This window comes from Chrysemys picta, chromosome 3 (assembly GCF_011386835.1).
Source record: "Chrysemys picta bellii isolate R12L10 chromosome 3, ASM1138683v2, whole genome shotgun sequence".
NCBI lineage: Eukaryota > Metazoa > Chordata > Testudines > Emydidae > Chrysemys > Chrysemys picta.
In genome coordinates, this window is record NC_088793.1 from 163,032,471 (window position 1) to 163,053,654 (window position 21,184).

General features: G+C 43.7%; 1 protein-coding gene across 4 annotated transcripts in view; it reads left to right on the forward strand.

The window, feature by feature from the left end:
- GPATCH2 (G-patch domain containing 2) overlaps positions 1-21,184 on the forward strand; it is a 180,706-nt gene that overhangs the window by 113,313 nt on the left and 46,209 nt on the right. For all 4 annotated transcript variants that reach the window (XM_005288744.5, XM_065589430.1, XM_005288745.5 and 1 more), the window contains exon 6: positions 17,257-17,321. In XM_005288744.5, the coding sequence (XP_005288801.2) occupies positions 17,257-17,321 (65 nt within the window). The remainder of the gene's footprint in view (positions 1-17,256; positions 17,322-21,184) is intronic.

Genomic DNA, 21,184 nt, shown 5'->3' on the forward strand with positions numbered 1-21,184 from the left:
GCTGGGGTCTCCGCTTACAAGACACGCAACTCCGGAGTCGCAAGCCCGATCCCCCTACTCTTGGTAGCGACAGTTCTCCCGTCAGAGATTGCCACGGTGCTGGTTGCCATCGACTTGCACATCTCCCAGGCATCGGTCCCTTCCTACACAAGACCATTTCTGGTCACGGCACTGGTTGCCGGGGCCTCGGTACCATTCTTCGGGCACGCACTGGCCCTCACCTTCCCTGTACCAGTTGCTGACAAGAGTCAGTCGACAGACTCAGGCTTCCACGGCCCCACCCTGGTCACCAAAAGGGCAAAGGCCTGGGTCAGATGGACAGTTCAGCCCTTCCCCTGTACCGGGCAAGTCGTCTCCCAGCCGGGAACCAGCCAAGGCGCCTGCAGCACTGGCTTGGGGTCAAGGGAAATGACCCTCCCAGTGGCAGTACCAGAACCTGTGGGGGTTATGCTGTCTCCGTACTCCCATCGCTCCTCCCAGGTTGCATCGGACAAGCTACCCCTGGCGCAGCCAGCACCGCTGTCGGAGCAGTGGCTGAATCCAGTGCAGTGACTCCGCGGGGGCCCCTGTGGCTGAAGAGCAGTTCCTGATGCAGCAAGGGGATGCCCACCAACCTCTGGTGGTGCAGTCATCTTGGTTGTCCCCAGACGAGACGGTGGCGGGACCCTCGCCTGAACTTGGAGGTCTAGGAGCTAGCTGAGGAGCCCAATGACCTCTTCAGTGTCATTCCCTCCTCTGCCCCAGCCCAGGTTGCATTGCCCGTTCACCCAGGGGTCCTAAAAATTGCCTAGTCAGTGTGGCAGATCCCATCTTCCATTCCGCCCACAGCCAAGAAGGCAGTAAAGAACTACTATGTCCCCGCAAAGGGGTTAGAATACCTATACACGCACCCTCCTGTGGGGTCCCTGGTTGTGTCCACTGTCAACGAAAGGGACAGGCAGGGACAGGTAAGTGGCACCCGCAAAAACAAAGATGCCAAGAGCCTGGACTTAGTTGGCAGAAAAATTTATTCAACAGCAAGCCTCCAGTTTAGGGTCTCTAACCATCAGGCCCTACTTATCAGATACAATTTTAACCTGTGGGACTCTGTCGGCAAGTTCAAAGAGAGCAGGAGGTTGCCACTCTGATAGACGAAGGCAAGGCAGTAGCCAGGGATGTCCTCCAGATGGCCTGGGATGCCACAGACTCTGCGTCCAGGTGGTCGCCTCTGCGATAGCCACATGGCGTAACTCCTGGTTACAGACCTACGGTCTATCCCAGGAGATGCAATCCACCCTTCAGAACCTACCTTTTGAGGGACCGGGGCTCTTCTCAGAGCTAACTGATGCTAGGCTCCACAGCCTTAAAGACTCCCGGGCCACCCTCCACTCCTTTGGTATACATATTCCTCAGCAGTCCAGAAAGCATTTGCACCCCCTGCCGCTTCTGACGTCATCGAGGTCTTGGGGTATCCCTCAATCTGGTCCCTACAAAAAGGAGGACACAGACAGGGTTATTAAGAGTCGTCTTGTCCACCTGCCCAGCCTGGTCCTTCCAGGGGACCAGGGCAGCCAAAAGCAGTTATTTTGAGGGTGCGCCTGAGGACTATATCCCAGTCACTGCATTGGATCCGTTCCCCGTCTTCCTCAACCACCTCCGTCCTTTCCGGTCAGCTGGTCCCATATAACCTCGGACTGCTGGGTGCTTGACACTGTCTCATTGGGCTATATCCTGCAGTTTATAGTCGACCAACCCTTCCATCCCCCTTCCGTCCCTCTTCAGGGACCCTTCTCACGAGCAACTCCTCGTGCAGGGAGTCAAAAACCTCCTGTGCCTAGGGGAAGTGTAAGAGGTTCCAAAGGCATGGAAGGAAGAGGATTTTACTCTCACTGTTTCCTCATTCCAAAGGAAAAAGCGGGCCTCAGATCTATTCTGAGCCTCAACAAATCTCTCAAAAAGTTGAAGCTTTATAGGGTCTCCCTGGCCTCCGTCATCCCGTCCCTGGATCCAGGAGACTGGTATGCCGCCTTCAATTTAAAGGATGCATACTTCCATATTTCCATATTCCTGGGGCACCGGCGCTTCCTCCGTTTCACCTTGGGCCAGCGCCATTTCCAGTTCATAGCGATGAACTTTGGTCTCTCGTCAGCTCTGAGAGTGTTCACCAAGTGTATAGCGCCAGTGGATGCTTATCCGTGAAGTCTTGGGGTCCAAATCTATCCGTACCTTGACGACTGGTTGATAAGGGTCCTCGGCTCAGGTGCGGAGGCATCTCACTCTGGTCTGTTGCGACCTGGGCCTAATAATAAATGACAAAAAGTCAACCCTCAGTTCAGTGCAACACAGAGTTCATTGGGGCAGTACTTGACTCCACTCAGGACAGAGTCTTCCTCCCCAAAACCACGTTCCATGCCATGGTCGACCTCATCTCATCTCTGCATGCCCACCCGCTCACCACCGCCCACATGTATCTGAGACTGCACGCATGATTCTGCCTCAGGCCCCTACAGGCATGGCTGGCATAGGTCTATGTACCCAGTGGGCACAGTATCCACCGGGTGCTCAAGATTCCGGACAGTGTGCTGTCGTCCCTTACCTAGTGGCAAGATCCCGTTTCAGTGCTGCAGAGAGTCTCATTCACAGCCCCGGTCTCGGTGGTGATGCTCGTCTCTGACGCTTTGGACCTGGGTTGGGGAGACACCTGGCCAATCTCAGTACTCAAGGCCGGTGATCCGTCACATCTGTCCCTCACATCAACGTCAGGGAACACAGGTCTGCCTAACCCACCAAGCCTTTCGAACTCATGTGAGTACAAGACAGGGCGGTTCAGGTCCTAACAGAAAACATGGCCAGGATCCTCACGAAGATCAAGCAGGACAGGGTGAAGATCATCCTCATAGCATCAGCATGGCCGCGACATCACTGGTTCAGCACTCTCCTGGACCTCTTTGTGGTGACCCCGTTCCAGATACCACTCAGGGCAGACCCATTTCCCAGAACCATGGCAATATCCTGCACCCAAACCTGGCGGTGCTTCATCTGACGGCTTGGCTGCTGCATGGCTAAACGCACAAGAACGGCAGTGCTCATTTGAGGTCCAATGAGTCCTGTTGGGCAGTAGGAAGCCCTCCACCAGAGCGGCCTACCTGGCCACATGGAAACTATCCACCTGCTGGATTGCAGACAAAGGTGTTCATCCCAAGCGGGCTTTGCTGCCGCTTATTCTGGACTACTTCCTGCACCTCAAGCTCCAGGGCTTGTCTCTCTCATCCATCAAGGTCCATCTGGCAGTCATCTCAGCCTTCCTCCCGCCGTTCAAGGGCAGGTCGGTTTTTACTCAGGATGTTATGGCCAGAATCCTTAAGGGCATAGAGCGCCTCAACCGACACGTCAGGGACCCCGTCCTTCCCTGGGATTTAAATCTGTTGCTGTCTCAGCTCACAGATCCTCCCTTTGAGACTCTGGCTTCCTGCTCCTACCTTCTCCTCTCCTGGAAGGCCATGGTAATGTTGGCCCACCTGGTATCCAAGATTTGGGCACTCACCTTGAAAGCGCCTTACACAGTCTCTTCTACAAGTACAAGGTCCAGCTAAGACTGCACCTGGCCTTCCTTCCCAAGGTAGTCTCTCCATTTCATTCGAGCCAGGACATTTACTTACCGGTCTTCTTTCCAAAGCCACATAAGTCGGAGGAGGCACACAGGCTACATACCCTGGACATCAGGAGGGCTCTGACCTTCTACATTGACAGGACCAAGCCATACCGTAAGTTGATGCAGTTATTCGTCACAATAGCCGACAGAATGAAAGGTCACCCTGTTTCCGCTCAGAGAATTTCCTCCTGGATCACGGCCTTCATTTGCTTCTGCTATGATCAAGCAAAGGTGCCGCCCACAGCGATCGTCACCACCCACTCTACCAGGGCACAGGCCTCTTCAGCAGCCTTTTTGGCCCAAGTGCCTATTCAGGACATCTGTAGAGCAGCCACCTGGTCATCTGTCCACACTTTTATGTCCCACTTTGTGCTTACCCAACAGGCCCGGGATGATGCTGCCTTCGGTAGAGCAGTATTGCAAGCCGCCAAGTGGTGAACTCCAAACCCACCTCCATAGGTACTTGTGAGTCACCTAGAATGGAATTGACATGAGCATGCACTCAAAGGAGAAAAAACGGTTACCTACCTTTTATAACTGTTGATCTTTGAGATGTGTTGCTCATGTTCATTCCATTACCTGCCGTCCTCCCCCTCTGTTGGAATTGCCGACAAGAAGGAACCAAGAGGGCATAGGGCTGGTGGCGCCTGGTATACCACTGCATGAGTACGGCACTCCAGAGGGCACCACAGCCTGTCCTACAGATACCACTAAGGCAAAAGTCTCCAACAACTGTGCATGTGGGCACACATCCACCTAGAATGGATTGGACATGAGCAGCACATCGCGAAGAACAACAGTTACGAAAGGTAGGTAACCGGGTTTTTTTAGTGCTCTAACTGAAGCAAAGCTAATGCATGTCTGTCTACCAATGCTGAGAAGCATGCTGTCTGCTTCAGTGTAGACATAATCTATGTGATTTACTCAAGGTCAAACAGGACATCTGTGGCAGAGCTGGGAATGAACCCCGGCTACCTGAGTCTCAGGCTGATGTCCTAACCACTTACCATCCTTCTTCTCTTTGTATTAGCACGTAGGTAACTTAATGTAAATTTGTCAAGTGAAAAATGTCCTCATTGTAATGCTCTAGTTGTTTTCGAAACACTACTGAAGTCAATAGCCAAACTCCCAGTGACTTCAATGGGACCAGGACTTCAGCCTAAAAATATATTGATTTCTTAGTGAACAGCAACAATCACTAACAAGGATTGTTTCTGTGTGTATATTATGAACATCAGCAATTGACAACTCACTTTTTAAACCTTAATTCATTTTTATTAAAGTATTTTTCTTGTGCATGACAGCAACAATACTATAAAATTTCACCCAATGTTTCATTCACACGCATAGTATGTTACGGGCAGCTACAATACAGGCTTTCTTTTTCTAGCACATAGTTATGTGAATTAATTCCTAAGTAGGAGAGGCAACCCATACTGGAAAGGTAATTCTGTGCGCTAGCATGATTTTTATGCTGTCCTGAGAATTTGTTGCCAATGTATCTCTTTAACAGGAGATGGCATGAATGGAAAAACAGCTTCCCTAGTTTCCATTTTCAAGGCAATGATTTTGATTAACTTCACTACAATCAATTTCTTCCCATTGCAGTGTGCTCAAATCTGCCTTTTGTCCAGTCCAGCATACAATACTGCCTCAAACACACACATCCTCACCATGTCCTATTTATTGGTGAGGATGGGATGTCAGTAAAACAAACCACAGAACTCTGTGATTGCAGAGCCATTGGCCATTATCTTTGAAAACTCATGGCAATCGGGGGAGGTCCCGGATGACTGGAAAAAGGATAATGTAGTGCTCATCTTTAAAAAAGGGAAGGAGGAGGATCCGGGGAACTACAGGCCAGTCAGCCTCACCTCAGTCCCTGGAAAAATCATGGAGCAGGTCCTCATGGAATCAATTCTGAAGCACTTAGAGGAGAGGAAAGTGATCAGGAACAGTCAGCATGGATTCACCAAGGGCAAGTCATGCCTCACTAACCTAATTGCCTCTTATGAGGAGATATCTGACTCTGTGGATGAGGGGAAAGCAATGGATGTGTTATTCCTTGACTTTAGCAAAGCTTTGATACGGTCTCCAACAGTATTCTTGCCACCAAGTTAAAGAAGTATGGGCTGGCTGGATGAATGGACTATAAGGTGGATAGAAAGCTGGCTAGATCATCGGGCTCAACGGCTCCATGTCTAGTTGGCAGCCAGTTTCAAGCGGAGTGCCCCAAGGGTTGGTCCTGGGGCTGGTTTTGTTCAATATCTTCATTAATGATCTGGAGGATGGCGTGGACTGCACTCTCAGCGGGTTTGCAGATGACACTAAACTGGGAGGAGTGGTAGATACGCTGGAAGGTAGGGATAGGATACAGAGGGACGTAGACAAATTAGAGGATTGGGCCAAAAGAAATCTGATGAGGTTCAACAAGGACAAGTGCAGAGTCCTGCACTTAGGACGGAAGAATCCCATGCACTGTTACAGACTAGGGACCGAATCGCTAGGAAGCAGTTCTGCAGAAAAGGACGTAGGGGTTACAGTGGACGAGAAGCTGGATATGAGTCAACAGTGTGCCCTTGTTGCCAAGAAGGCTAACGGCATTTTGGGCTGTATAAGTAGCGGCATTGCCAGCAGATCGAGGGACGTGATCATTCCCCTCTATTCGACATTGTTGAGGCCTCATCTGGAGTACTGTGTCCAGTTTTGGGTCCCACACTAAAAGAAGGATGTGGAAAAATTGGAAAGAGTCCAGCAGAGGGCAACAAAAATGATTAGGGGGCTGGAGCACATGATTTATGAGGAGAGGCTGAGGGAACTGGGATTGTTTAGTCTGCAGAAGAGAAGAATAAGGATTTGATAGCTGCTTTCAACTACCTAAAAGGGGTTCCAAAGAGGATGGATCTAAACTGTTCTCAGTGGTACCTGATGACAGAACAAGGAGTAATGGTCTCAAGTTGCAGTTGGGGAGGTTTAGGTTGGATATTAGGAAAAACTTTTTCACTAGGAGGGTGGTGAAGCACTGGAATGGGTTACCTAGGGAGGTGGTGGAATCTCCTTCCTTAGAGGTTTTTAAGGCCCGGCTTGACAAAGCCCTGGCTGGGATGATTTAGTTGGGAATTGGTCCTGCTTTGAGCAGGGGGTTGGACTAGATGACCTCCTGAGGTCCCTTCCAACCCTGATATTCTATGATTCTATGAACTCCCTTCATTATTGTTAAGAATTTCGTCTTCATTGGTAAACCCATTTTGCTTAAAGCTGAAATGTAGTTGTAAATATAATTTTTTAATGCATTTTATTATTTTCTGAATTGGGTGGCAAAGTAGTTTAAATTTGTTACTTACTTTGTAGTTCTGGTAAAATTCGATTTTCATTATCTGAGATGCAGTTTAGTCTTTTATTCTATTAGCATACCAATTCATAAAATTCACTGGACCACATTCTTGTTTTAGATGCTCAATTGTTCATGTATCTAAAGCCAGGATATGGTCCTGGGTTTGCTGTTCACAATGCATGCACATGGTTTATTCTGTTTCACCTGCTCAGTAATACAAAATAATTTATTTCTTCATTCAACTTTTTCACATGCTCATTCCTTGTGACTAAATTAGTTTATTTCCTCCCTTCGTTCTCTACATTGAAAACTCTGACACCAAAATAAGTCCTGAGCAAAAGTCAAGAGTAAAACATGTTTCATCGTGTTCTCCATAACTGTTTCCAGTGCTACTCAAAGAATACTCAAACCCATGGCTTTCTATAAAAAATCTGTTTGTTTTAGTTTCATAATATAACTTTCCTGTTTGGGTAGCTCTTGAAGTCAGTGAAGACAAAATGTAGTAAAATTAATTTACAAAAAAAGCATGCTTTTTCTTTACTTTTAGAACTGAAATTTAAAATACTTTAGCTGTTCTTTTGTGTGACATTTAGATGATTACAGGTGGCTTTTCTTCAGTCTCAGATACTAAAGTAGTTAAATTTTGTTAATTTTGTTAAATGAGTATCATATATAAAGGGGATATTTTGAAAGGGGATATATTTCATTTTGTCTGAAATAAAACTTGAAAAAAATGTGTACGGACTGTTAAGTCACTGGAAGATTTGTGTTTGGTTTTAGTTTTTCACACCAAAGGGGAGGAAATTGTTGCTATAATGTGTATCGTTTTACCCACAGTGGTGAGGTTGGGAGTTTTTTTTAGTTTGCTTGTTTTTAATGCAAACAAAACAACAAACCGTCGACTGGGATGTTGTTTGTTTCTTTATCTGTTTGGTCTAAGATTTTGTGTCGATGTTTTTTGACCAGTTTCTCTTGAGCTGATTTCCTTCCCTTATCACTTATGTACATTTTACTAGCACAATGTCTGAACTCACTAGGGGGCAGTCATATAGAGCTTGCCACATTTTAAAATTGCTGTTCATTTCCAAGTAACACTGTCAGATTAAGAATCATAAAAAGAGTAGCAGCTAACTTCTGGGTCTTGACAAACTGGCAAGGAGTCACTGGCAGAGCAGTTGCACTATGGAGACATAAAGCCTTGAGGAAGTTTGGTTTGATTGACCGAGCATCACTGAGCTAGAACAGTGGGTTATACAATAGAGAGGCCCTTCTCTGGACTGGCAGTCTGCCGCCTGAAGTGTTTGTCATTGTGGGCACTGGAGCAAGAGAGCATTTGGAGGGTGAATAAAAATGTAATAGAGAAATCAACCCAGGGAGATGGGGGAACTGGGTAAGCATGGTAACTATTTAAACAAATACAGTGGATGTAATATTGTCTGAGAGTTCTTGATAGCTACCAATGAAAGTTCATGTTTATCTCTTGAACGTTTTTTTTTTTAATTCAGCTCTTAATTTATTATAATATAATATAACTCTAATCATGACAATCTGGTATTGAAGTTTTTTGGATCTCAGGAGAAGGAAGAAGTAGACATGCAGGTGGGGCACATACTTAGACAAATCTTACTATAATATGCTACCCATGCTAGTTTAATCATGAAAAAGCACTGAAGTCAGATGCAAAGGCAGCTGTTCTCCTACCCTTCTAGTAAGGAAGGGAATAAAATTGGTGATAATAAATGGGTGATAAAAATAATAAGAAATTGCTTTTAACAAGGGTAATAAACTTCAAAGAATAGATGTTTTATTTCTTCCCTTGATGTCATTTGGTTGAATTTCCTATAAATTGGCTATTACAGACCTTGTGAGTGAAGGAAGCACCATTTTGGTGCTACAGTTGACTTTGTGTCAGTTTCCATTATAAATCCTTATTTTCTGAGGCTTATAACTTAAATCATAACATTTTTGTTTTGGGCTGCAACTTAGTATGTTAGTCTTAAGCCTGAAAATAGCTTTGTTTTTGTTTTTTTTCTTTTTTTCTTTTTAACAAATGTTTTGATTCAAATGTTTGATGCTATTGGCATACGAAAACTGCTATACATTTATGTATTTGAAGGGGTTTTTTGGTACTTCTGGAGCTGGATTTGCTTTTTTAAATGAACTTTTACGTACCAGCTAATCCGTAATGTAGATTTATGTCGCGTGGCTTCTAAGGATGAACATAGGCCAAGTTCTCCCCTTTAGAAAATTGCACAAGATGCTAGACATTCTGCACCCTGCCATGACTGGTACACTCCGCACGTCTATTAACAGGTGATTGTTAGAGCCTGTAAAGGACTTGTGGAAGACTCTAGTATTAATACCTGCAACTTCCAAATGGCAGATAGACAGTACCAAGTTCCTCCCAAGAGCTTCAAGCACTTCTATTCGCATCTGGTACCAGCATCACTTGTTGTAGCAGCTGTTCAGGAAAAAGCCAAGCAGCAAGGGCCCCAATGGAAAAGGACCCTGAGACTGGATTTCTTCAGCAGAGAAGTCTATTCCTCTGCCAATCTGTAGATACTCATTGCCTACCACCAGGTGCTTCTGGCTAAATATGACTCTACTCAGACAAGCTGTCTCAGTTTATGGAAAGGTTTCTGCATGATCACTGGAAAGAATTAATATCTATCAGGCTGGAGGGTTCGTTAGTGCATAGAATTTACCTGTAGGCTGGTTTGGATCTGTCTGATGCATCTGCATGCACCAGGGTTACATCAGTAGTGATGTGAAGATCCTCCTGGCTACAGTCATTTGAGATTGCCCAGGGAGGTCCAAACGACAATAGAGAATCTTCCATTTGAGAGCTGCAACCTCTTCAGTTCAAAAAGTAACAGGGCCTGTATTCATAAAAGGATTCTAGAAACACTTTGCATTTTCTGGGCTAGTATACTCCAGCTCCAAGGAGAAAGTAAATCAGACCTTAAAGTTCCGTCAAGCAGTGTCTGTCTGCTCCATACTTTCATAACCCACAGAGAGCGTTGGCACCATTGAGAAGCAGGGTTTCCAACAGAGATGACCCACCACCTCTGATACAGTGCACTCAATGTCTTCTTCTGAACAGCGTGTTTCATGCCAGTGTGGAGAGCCTGGCAGAACTGCATAGGATCTCTCCCCATTTCTCCCTTCCCTTCCCTCCAACCCCATTTTGGAAACTCCCTCTTTTTTTTTTTTTTTTAGCAAGCCTGAACTAGAATAACCACAGACCAGTGCATCTGAGAGATTATCAGCAATAGATTTTGAATATAAATCCAGTCCATTCCTCTTCAAGGACCCCTCTTACAAGATACTTTATTGAAGCAAGAGGTGGACTCTCTCCTGCATCTCAGAACAGAGGAAAAGGTGTCCCTAGAGTTCAGGGGCAAGGATTTTTATTCCAGTTATTTTGTTATTCCAAAGAAGATAGGGGGTTTGCATCCCATTGTGGACTTTCAATGTCTCAACAGGTACATGAGCCATTTCAAGTTCAGGATAATGACTTTGGCTTCAATAATTTCCTTATTAAATCCTCAACACTGGTTCATGGCTCTGAACCTTCAAGTTGTCTATTTTCATATATCCTTACATCTGACTTGCAGGAAATACCTCAGATTCCTAGTCGTAACATCAGACTACCAGTACAGGGTCCTTCCCCTTGGTCTTTCCACAGCACCAAGAGTATTCATGAAGTATTTGGCAGTTATAGTAGCTCACTTAAGGAGACAAGGGGTCCAGGTCTACCTGTATCCCAATGACAAGTTGATCCAGAGAGGATCAGCCCAGTAGGTGACCAACTCAATTCAAGTAACCTTTAAAGTTCTTCACCACTGTTGCCTGATCTATGGATTGTATATTAATTATACTGATTATTTAAGAATTCCTAGTTAACACTCTGGGATTTGATGGGTTCTTGTCCCAAGATCAGACCAAGTATTATTAAAATTACTATTCAGTTGGTAACCCTGATGTGCACAGTGGCAACATTCACGCTTAGAAAAATCCTCCTGTATTTGTAATAGATTTATTAATATATTTTGCAAAGTCACCAACTCTCTAACCCAGCAAGGGAAATAGAGATAATAGAGACTGTACGTTTGAACATCCATATGCTCACACATCGCTTGTAGAACAACCTGAAATGTTAGCCATTATCTTCCTCATAACCTTCTTCATCACCATCGCTAATGGCCATCTTCCTGGCACATCCCAAGGGCAACATCTCTTCCTTCCCAAGCACACAGGCTGGTATACAACCTTTATAATATGTTGTGCTGATGCCATTATGCCTAATGCATATTCAGTAGAGGTTCCTCCCCTCTTCCTTATTTGTATTTCCTCAACTACCAGTGTTGGGACGCTTTTATCAAATAGATTAGTATGTTAGTGATCTCAACTTCTCATATACGTCAGAATACAGATTAATTCCTTTGTGGGTTTTTCCTATATCATTCATCACTGTAATATCTGAGTACTTCACAAACACTAAATAATTTATCCTCACAATGTCCCTTTTGAGATTAAGTGGTATTTTTATCCCATTTTACAGATGGGGAACTGAGGCGCAGAGATTAAGTCCAAAATAGTCAAGTGTCCGTTAATTTTCAATGCCTAGCTTGAGGCACCTTGGGCCTGATTTTTCCAAGTACATTTAAAAAGTTTATTTTTGTAGCACTTTATATGCTCAAAACGGAGCTCCCGTTGACTTCAGTTTCAGTTCTATATGATTCTGATTAGCACTTCTATATGATTAGCAAATCAGAGCCCAGGTGTTTTGAGTTTGAGGTGGTTTGCTTGGGCTCGCATAAGACTGTAGATGAAGCAGGAATAGAAAAACTGAGTTTCACCTGCCTTAACCATGAGAAAATCCTTTCTCTCCTTGCAGTCCCCTGCCTCGTTTACTGAACACCTTCCGAATTCTGCAACAAATGAGGCAGGGATCGTACAGACAACATCATTCATTAAGCAACCCTGATTCACTCCCTGCACATTCTCCATCCTGTGCACTGAATGGAGCAGGGTACTGTTTCTATGCCATCATATCATTAAAGACTCTATCAAAAGGCATATGCACAAATAGGGCCAAATTAAAGTTGCACAGGAAACCTTAAATCTGGCATTTCCTAACTTTTGAGTGCTTAGATTTTAGTATTCTCAATGTAATTTCCTAGTTTCTTAACCTGAGAAACTGAAATGCCGTTTTGTGGAACCATGTTGACTCCCAAATATGTCATTAGCAAGAATAAAATATTTATATGCACAGCACAGATTTCTACCACATGAGTTGATGGAGTAATTGGTAGAGGTAGTAGGTAGTTATTCTCTGTGTGGACCAACACATACTTTGCCCAATGGGTTTCACAGTTAAACAGCAGAAGAGTGGTAGGACTCAAGAATCTTTGGTTCAATTCTAGATTCTGGAGGGGAGTGAACTCTAGTAGTTTCAGGACTCCCTCCCGCCCTCCCCCAGACCTTTCTCTGTCCCTCTTGTTCATTGCTGCTATCCCACAGCCTGTCCCTGTCCCCTTCATTCCTTTCCCCTCCCCATCCCTTCTCAAAGAAACTTCTGTCCCACTTAACTGCCTATCCCTTTTCTCCCCCATTCCTTCCCTCATTACATTCAAATTAAGCAGCTGTCTCCTCCTCTTGCAGTCTGCCTGAGTGCCAATAGGGAGAGTATTGAGAGCACAGCAGAGACATTCTCCTGGCTCTATTCCTGTGCCCAGTGACAGAGCAGCCCCTGGCAACTAGGAGGAGGAATTGCTGGGAAAGTTGTGCTCAGCTTTGAACTGGAGTGTGCTCAGTGTAGATAGAATCGTCAGGAAATGTAATGAACAGCCTCTAACAAACTTTTACTGAGTATGTGCAAACAGTGATTTTAAAACACTGCCATATTTGTTTGCATGGAGACAGCAAAAGACAATTCTGTGATCCAAATATACAGGCCTATTTTCATCATTGGCAGAGCAATATATTTTTCCTTAACCTTATTTTTGGAAATAGCTGCACTGTTGAAAATTAAAAAGAAAAAAGTCTGAGGCAGATACCCAGTATGGAAAATTTCAGCATAATGGTTTGACAAAGTTATAAGCAACTGAAAACAGTTGGAAATGAAAGTGTTAAGCAACCTTAACTATTGGCCCTGCCTCCAGCACTTCCTATAACATAGTGCTTTTTATCCATAAGTCTTAAAACGCTTTATAATGGTGGTGAAGTAACATTATGCTTATTGTAAAGATAAGACTTGTCCAGGGTTATATACCTAATTAGTGACAGGCCTGGGAATAGAACCAGGTCTTCTGATTCACAGTCCTGCACCCTATCAAATAGTAGTGTATATCTATGCAATTATTTTGGAGCTATAACGATAACTCTGCAATCTCTCTATATAATCCAGTCTAGTGCAACTAAGAGTGTTGCATCTAAAATACAGTACTGAAATTAGGGTGCGTTCATTTGTTGGTGCCCAACTTCAAGCACCTTTAAAAAGTCTGATTTTCCAGAATGGTGCTCATCATTCTCTGAAAATCAGATTTTAAGGTACCCCAAGTTGAGCTCTCTCAAACTGTGGCGCTCAAAATCATGTCAAATTTGAAACTCTTGGTCACCAAAGCATACAGTAACTCCTCAATTAAAATTGTAGTTATGTTCCTGAAAAATGTGACTTTATGCGAAATGTTAAACTAATCCAATTTCCCCATAAAAATTAATGTAAACGGGGGGGTTAGGTTCCAGGGAAATGTTTTTTGCCAGACAAAAGACGTTATATACTTATACAGTATAAGTTTTAAACAGTTTTAAACAAACAGTTTAATATTGTACACAGCAATGAATGATTGTGAAGCTTGGTTGAGGTGGAGGAGTCAGAGGGTGGAATATTTTCCAGGGAATGCCTTGCTGCTAAATGATGAACTAGCACTCGGCTGAGCCCTCAAGGGTTAATACACTGTTGTTAATGTAGCCAAACACTCGACAAGGCAGCATGGACTGACGCAGGAGGGAGGAAACACAATAGATGCAGGGCAGTAGCTCAAACACTTCCCTGCAAAAACTGAACATGATGATGAGCCCACGCTATCCAGCTGGAGCGCACCACTACCTCCTCCTGACAGCACATGCACGGCTGCACAGGTGCTGGCTTTCCAAAGTGCTGGGGGGTGGGGGGGGGGTGCGTGCATGAGTGAGAGAGAGAGAGAGAGATGCATTGCCCCTTTAAGTATGCTGACCGCACTTCAAGTATGTTGCCCTTTTAAGCAGATCAGCCAGTTCAGACAGGAAGCAACAGCTTCCAGCAAGCTCCCTCCGTTCTGTCCCTGAGCCCTGTTCCCCCTCCTCTGCTTTGTGGAGAGGAGTTACAGAGTGGGGGGGGGCAGGGGGACATCCTGATATCAGCACCCCTCTCTCCATCTCCCCTGCAAGCAGGAAGCTCCCGGGAGCAGCTCCAAGGCAGAGGCAGTGCAGGAGCAGCACGACAGTGTGGGGAGGAACAGTTGAATGGTTCTGGGCAGCTGACGAGCCACATACCTTACAGGGAATTTTGGGGAGGGGGGGCTGCAGCCTCCCTGGTTCTAATCACCACAAGGAGGGGCTGCTCTTCCAGAGAATCCTGGAAGCAGTGGACAAAGCAGGCAGCTGCCAAACGATGTTATAAGGGAGCATTGCGCAACTTTAAACGAGCTTGTTCCCTTATAGATGAGCAACGTTACAACGAAACAACCAGGACATATAAGTGTGTGTATTGTACATTTAATTTTATAAATCCTCTGTGGCTATTTAGTAACTGAAGTTACCTTTGATATGTAGGAGAAACCTGATCAATATACTTTCTGATGAATTGTAACTAGATTGAGAGCACTTTTATATTCAGTATAAATTAGTTACAAATCATATTTCTTTATGTTAAGATACTGTTTTATACCTGACAATTTATCACATGGATTTTCTTGAAATTTTCACGCTTATTAAATTTTGGATTATGTATTTCAAGCGAGTTGGAGAGTTAAACATTTTTCCATAAGTATGGCTGCAGGTAAACAACCAATTTTAGTCCAGAAAATAGCTTCTGCTTCTGTCAACATGTTGTTTATTTTCTCCCTGAGATAAAAAGTTCAGTTTTCTGATATTTGTACCAAGATAAAGTCAGTAAACAAGATTAATATAGTGTGGAAAAGGTTGTCAGCAACCCTGGCAAAGGAAATAAGTTGCCTGTACACAGAACATACTGTAAACTGAATAAAAGTGTCAGGTCCACCATGAGATAATGTGATCATGAACCTCTAACAAAGCATGACATAGGCACAGTCGGCTTTTCTTATACCCACAGTGTAGAAAATGGATTACTATATTCCAGGGATACCCACTGGAATAGCATGAAAACCTCATTTTGAGATTAATGCAGGATGTAACTCTCTAGAGCTGAGCCACATGTTTACCGATGGTGTGCAAGTAACAGTTCGGTTACTAATGTTGTAACTTCCCGATTACATATACATTTAAAATGTTTTAGATCATCAGCATTTCAAAGTCCATATTTGACAAATAATGTGTCTTGCTCAAATTATAAGGTAAAATGTAACAGAGGGGAAGTTTGTTTGAAAGCATTGATTGCAATTTCATTGTTACTAAGCGAATAAGCAAGACTGCTTTCACTCCATTAAATCTGACTAAATTAATATCAAATATTGGTGTCTGGAACTGCCTATTCTATATGCTGGTTGCAGGCAAGATTTCTTTGAGGCAGCAAGTTATAATGTTGCTACGTCTGCTGCTGTCAGAGTTTTAGGTGTGGTTGCATTTGAGTAATTACTGACCAGTAAAACAGGTGTCCTTTTCAAGTTCTATTTGTTTGAGAGATTCTACCCATTATAATGACATTTCCAAGTTTACAGATAGGGAATTTCTGTGGAACTTGGCAAATATTTTGAATCTGTGGAGCTTTCTAAAGGCATCTGTGGTATTATATGAACATTTTCCAGACTTGACCCTTAAGATGCTTTGGTTCTTCTTCTGCATAAAAATGTGTAAAAGTAGAGGAAACTTGCTTTTATAAAATATTCAGTGATTTGTTGTCTTTGAAAATGCAATATATCATCCTCCTGATGAGTGATGAACTGTCAAATGTGGATAAACAGAGGATCCATAGGTAAAAAACAACCCAAACCCCAATGGTCCCAGACAATATGTGCATATCAGCTGTTTATTTGTGTGGTTTCCAGGTCTGCTTTCAGTACTGGCAGCATAGCTGATTTTTGTTGTCCTGACTTTGGTCATCTAGTGATTGTAAGACTTTATCCGCTGGAGACTTTAATGTATGTAATTGTAAGAGGACTTGTTGCTCCAAACAGCAGTAACTTTCGCACTTACTTTCTGCATGTGTGCAACTTCAGCAGGTGATTCCTAACACCCCCTAACTCCACTTCCTGTATGTATGCATAGCAGCTATAACAAGCAAATTGTGCTGCAGAAGAGCAGGAGGCTGCTCTGCTGTAGTATTGCATAACGCCACTAAGCCATATTTTCCATATACACACCCTTTTCAAAGCCTATTTGTGCCGTATGAGGGGAGTATATAAGGTAAATACATAACTAGTCTTAAAAATCCTCATATTTCTTTTTGATTGCAGTTGAGATTAAAGAAGGAACAACTGAATATGACATCAATGTAGTGATATACCATTTTATATGTACATTTTACTTAACTTTTATTTTCATTAGCATTTGCTCTGGGTTGCAGACTAAGACCTGGGTTTTCAAAGTAGTCTAAGCAGTAAGAGCCATTTTAAAATCCCAGCCTAGCGTCACAACTTTGTGTTTTTCTACATTTCTTAAAAACACAATACATTCTGGGTGGGTTTTTCAAAAGCACCTAAATCCCATTGTCAAAGGCATTTAGACCCCTAAAGATGCAAATAGGCATCTTTTGAAATTTTCAAAAGCATCTAAGAGATTAGGCACCTAATCTCTATTAACATCCCACCAGGCACCTATTTGCATCATTAGACATGTAGACACATTTGAAAATCTGGCCATAAGGCTGCTAAACTTCTCAATTACCTTTAAAAACTGGGATTAGACTCCTAAATCATTTACATACTTATGAAAATACTACTTGAGTTATCAACTGAAAGTATCACTAATTCTTTTTACAGTGTTTAGTGTGTCTGTTTCTACCATGGTAGGTAGTATATACTCTTCCAATGGAAAAATACAAAGTACATGTAATACAGCCCAAGAACTCGTAGCATTTTTATTTTATTTTATTTTTTCCCCCTCTTAGATTACCAGTGCAAGCCCAGGCAACAAGAAAATGGTTCACTTGTCCCAAGATTCTCATCACAATGAGTGAGTACCAATGGTGGGGGGTTGTCACTGTTTTTATTATTATTTGTATTACAGTAGCATCTGAGGCCCAAAGCCATATTGTGCTACACACTGTACAAACATGGAATAAAAGAGGGCCCTGGGCCCAGTTATAGGATATATCCTAAGGATATTACAACCCTTTTAGCTTACTGTGGGTTTTTAATTAAAATGTGGAGTTCAGTGCTGCTTTGAATGTGTTTTTATTAAGTTTTTTTATGCAGATACTTAAATTATATTTGAAATATTATAAATGTTCACAGATATGCTAAGTAATAAATATAAAAGATTGTGTAAAGACATTTGAAGTAGTTTTCTTCAAAGAAGAATAACAAGAAGTTCAGAAATGTCAAACTACATTTCATAAGGAAAATACAATACCTAACATTTTTAAATTTGATATCCTGTGAGAAAACTGGTTCTCATATAAGTTCCACGAGCCAAAACCCTGAATTGATTATTTGAGTACATTCTGACTGTGACGTTGCACTCCATATGCTTTATGCAAAAGGTCTCTTATAAGGTATCATTACAAAGCTTATAATCTACTTACTGTGTTCGTCCTATTTGTTTGCATGTATTATTTCTGTGTCTGAAGTTAGGAGAATAAGATATAAACTTGTATTACTGATGTAAACATATTAAATGGAAGCCATTAATGGTGCTTCAGAATCAGTGAACTGTAAACAGCTCTGTTTACTTGCAAACCTTCCTGTGTGCCTGTGGGCCAGCCCAGGAAGAATGGAGGCTGGGATCTCACAGGACATGTGACCATGTCACCTGATGATGAAATCCATCTTAAACCTGGTACTTTTCCATTTAGAAGAAGGGGTGGGGACCAGAGAGACAAAAGATTCCTGCCTTGTGCCAAAGCTATAAAATGGGGTGGAGCAGGACAAAGGGGCGGCCAGTCATGAGAAAACCCCTAGTTCCACCTGAGATGTCTGCTGGAACTAACAAGGACTGTACCAGGGGAAAGGATTGGGCCCAGACTAGGAAGGAGGATAGTCTGTGAAAGAAGCTTATTGGAACATCTCTGAGGGTGAGATTTACCTCTAATCAGTTTTTTAATGCATTAGGCTTAGACTTGCGTGTTTTGTTTTATTTTGCTTTATGACTTACTTTGTTCTGTCTGTTATTACTTGAAGCCACTTAAATACTACTTTTTATACTTAATAAAATCACTTTTGTTTATTAATGAACCCAGAGGAAGTGGTTAATATCTGGGGGAGCAAACAGCTGTGCATATCTCTCTATCAGTGTTATAGAGGGTGGACAATTTATGAGTTTACCCTGTATAAGCTTTATACAGAGTAAAATGGATTTATTTGGGGTTGGATCCCACTGGGAGCAGGGTGTCTGGGTGCTGGAGGCAAATAACCTGCTGAGCTGTTTTCAGTTAAGTCTGCAGCTTTGGGGGAGTAGACTGGACTCTGGGTCTGTATTGCAGCAGGCTAGCTTGTCTGGCTCAACAAGGCAGGGTTTTGGAGTCCCAAGCTGGCAGGGAAAACGGGCTCTGAGGTAATCTCACCACATCAGGTAACAATCCCAAGGGGATCTGTGTGACCGAACCTGTCACACTGACATCACTGGGTGCCATTAGATATTCCAATATATCACTAGCATAGACCAGTGGTTGTATTCAGATGATATTATTAGTAGAAATGTTTTTCTGATGTTTTTTGAGTAGTTTGCAATAATAAAAGACATTATTTTCTTCTTCTTTTTTCAAACAGGGAATCCAAAAGACTAGGTTTACCAAAAAGCTCACCAAAAAGAACACAACCATAAAAGGCAGTACATAGTTATTAGTGATTAACCTAAAATTAAGAAAATGAATAGGAATACCTTATTATAATCTACCTTACATTAATTTTATTTTTAAAAGGCATCGTTGGAATTAATTTCCCAGCCAAAATTATAATCTGTGACTGTTAGTGTGATGTAAATACCCCACCACCTTCTTTGAATGATGGTCCCTATTTGTATTCCACTGTGGGTTTACGCATGCTCACCATGTGCCCAGAGCTGGAGAGTTTGAAAGTAGTGTCCATTGGCCCACATATGCACCGTGGCTCACCTTGTGCCTCCAACTCAGGGGATAAAGAATAAGGTGGTCTGACTGCCTCTCCAGTTCCTTCTCACCGCCACGTGGTCTGGGTCGGAACCTTAAGTGTCCGCAGTTTCGGCTTCTTTCTACAAAATAAGAATTATCTAGTTTGTAAATAGTTCAATAGTTTTAATAGTTTTACTGTTTAGCATTAGATTAGTCTCCCGGGGGACACCTCCCTCCCCTGTACCACATTCGAGTAGTGGACTATGCCCAGGACTCTGGGCTTCAAACTTTGTGCTTCTTGCCCACGATCCTTCTTGGTCAGTGACGACCACAGGCACTGCCTGTACTACCTTGGGAAAGCTCACATCACAGCGAGGTGCAGTTTCTGCCAATCGTTCCCCAGTTGCACCTGAGAAAGGTGGGAATTTCGTCTCTGAAAATACCTCATGGAGAAGGCCATGAGGCCCCAATTGGATCCAGGCCAGGGAACATCCCTTGTACATTGGCCTGATTCAGCAAGGAATGCGCCTCCTGCTGCAAGTCCAACTCTGTTATGGGAGAATCTACCCCCACAGGCTTCTCATGAGTATGAAACTAAGTCTGCCTCAAAGTCCACGTCAAAGAAGTTGGACTCAGCTGTAAGCAAGCCTACCAGCTCGGCCTATGAGGACTTAGGATGTACTAAGTCTCAGGGACGAGAAAGAGACTAAGTCTCATGACAAGAACACCCATAAGCATTGGGCTCCATCGGTTTGGACTGTTTTCTGGCAGTACCGTCGTCCCCAGCTCCTTCTAAACCCTGGGATTTGTCAGCACCGATGAAGTCTGATAACTGCCAACTTCAGATACCACCCTCCTCATAGGTTCTGACCACCTGGACAAGCAGAACCCGTCACACTGGAAGATCTGAATCTGTTGCTGCTTCACAGGACTTTTTTGCTCTCCCAGATCCGGAATCCCCTACTCCATCAGTTCCCTCCGTTTCGAGGAGATAATATCACCTCCAAGGTAATTGACTGCTGGAAGGAGCTTATCACCCGTCCTATACACAGAATACATCTCCCCTCCAACAGAATCAGTGATACCGCTACTGGAACCAGAATCAGCCTTCTCCTCATCAGGAGATTCTGAGCCATCTGATAAACCATTCTTCTTTTACCCTACGTATCCTTCACCACCCAAAAGACCCACACAGGTTTGTGACCAACCTCTGCCTCATCTAACTAGGAGCCGCTGGTACCTTATGCAATAACCACCTATCGACCCTTCCTACTGGCCATATTGGGGACCTTGGGATCAGTACCCCTCTGCAGAGTTGATTCAATTTGCCAGGGAGTTACCCAAGCCTCCCCTCCAAGGGGACGCGCAGATCTGCCCCCAGATCCAACAGTTCCACCGGAACCAGCAAGATTGCCGTCATCATCCCCAGACGACGAAGTGAATTCTATGTCCCTTCCTCCCTCTCCTCCCACCCCACTCCCAGCGATGACTTTAAGCCAGGCCTGCACAACTTTTAAAGCGGTGAGGGCCATATTACTCCAAAGAAAACAGTTGAGGGCTGAACCCCTCCCCCCCAGCGCCACCGAAACACCACCACCCCCAGCCACCCCCGAAACACAACACCGCTCCCTCTCTCTCTCTCTCTCTCCCTCTCTCTCTCTCACACACACACACACACACACACACACACACACACACACACACACACACACACATACATATCGGTTCATTGAGGGGCAAATCCCAACGAGTCTGTATAGACCCCAAGGGCTGCTCCCCAGACCAGGTT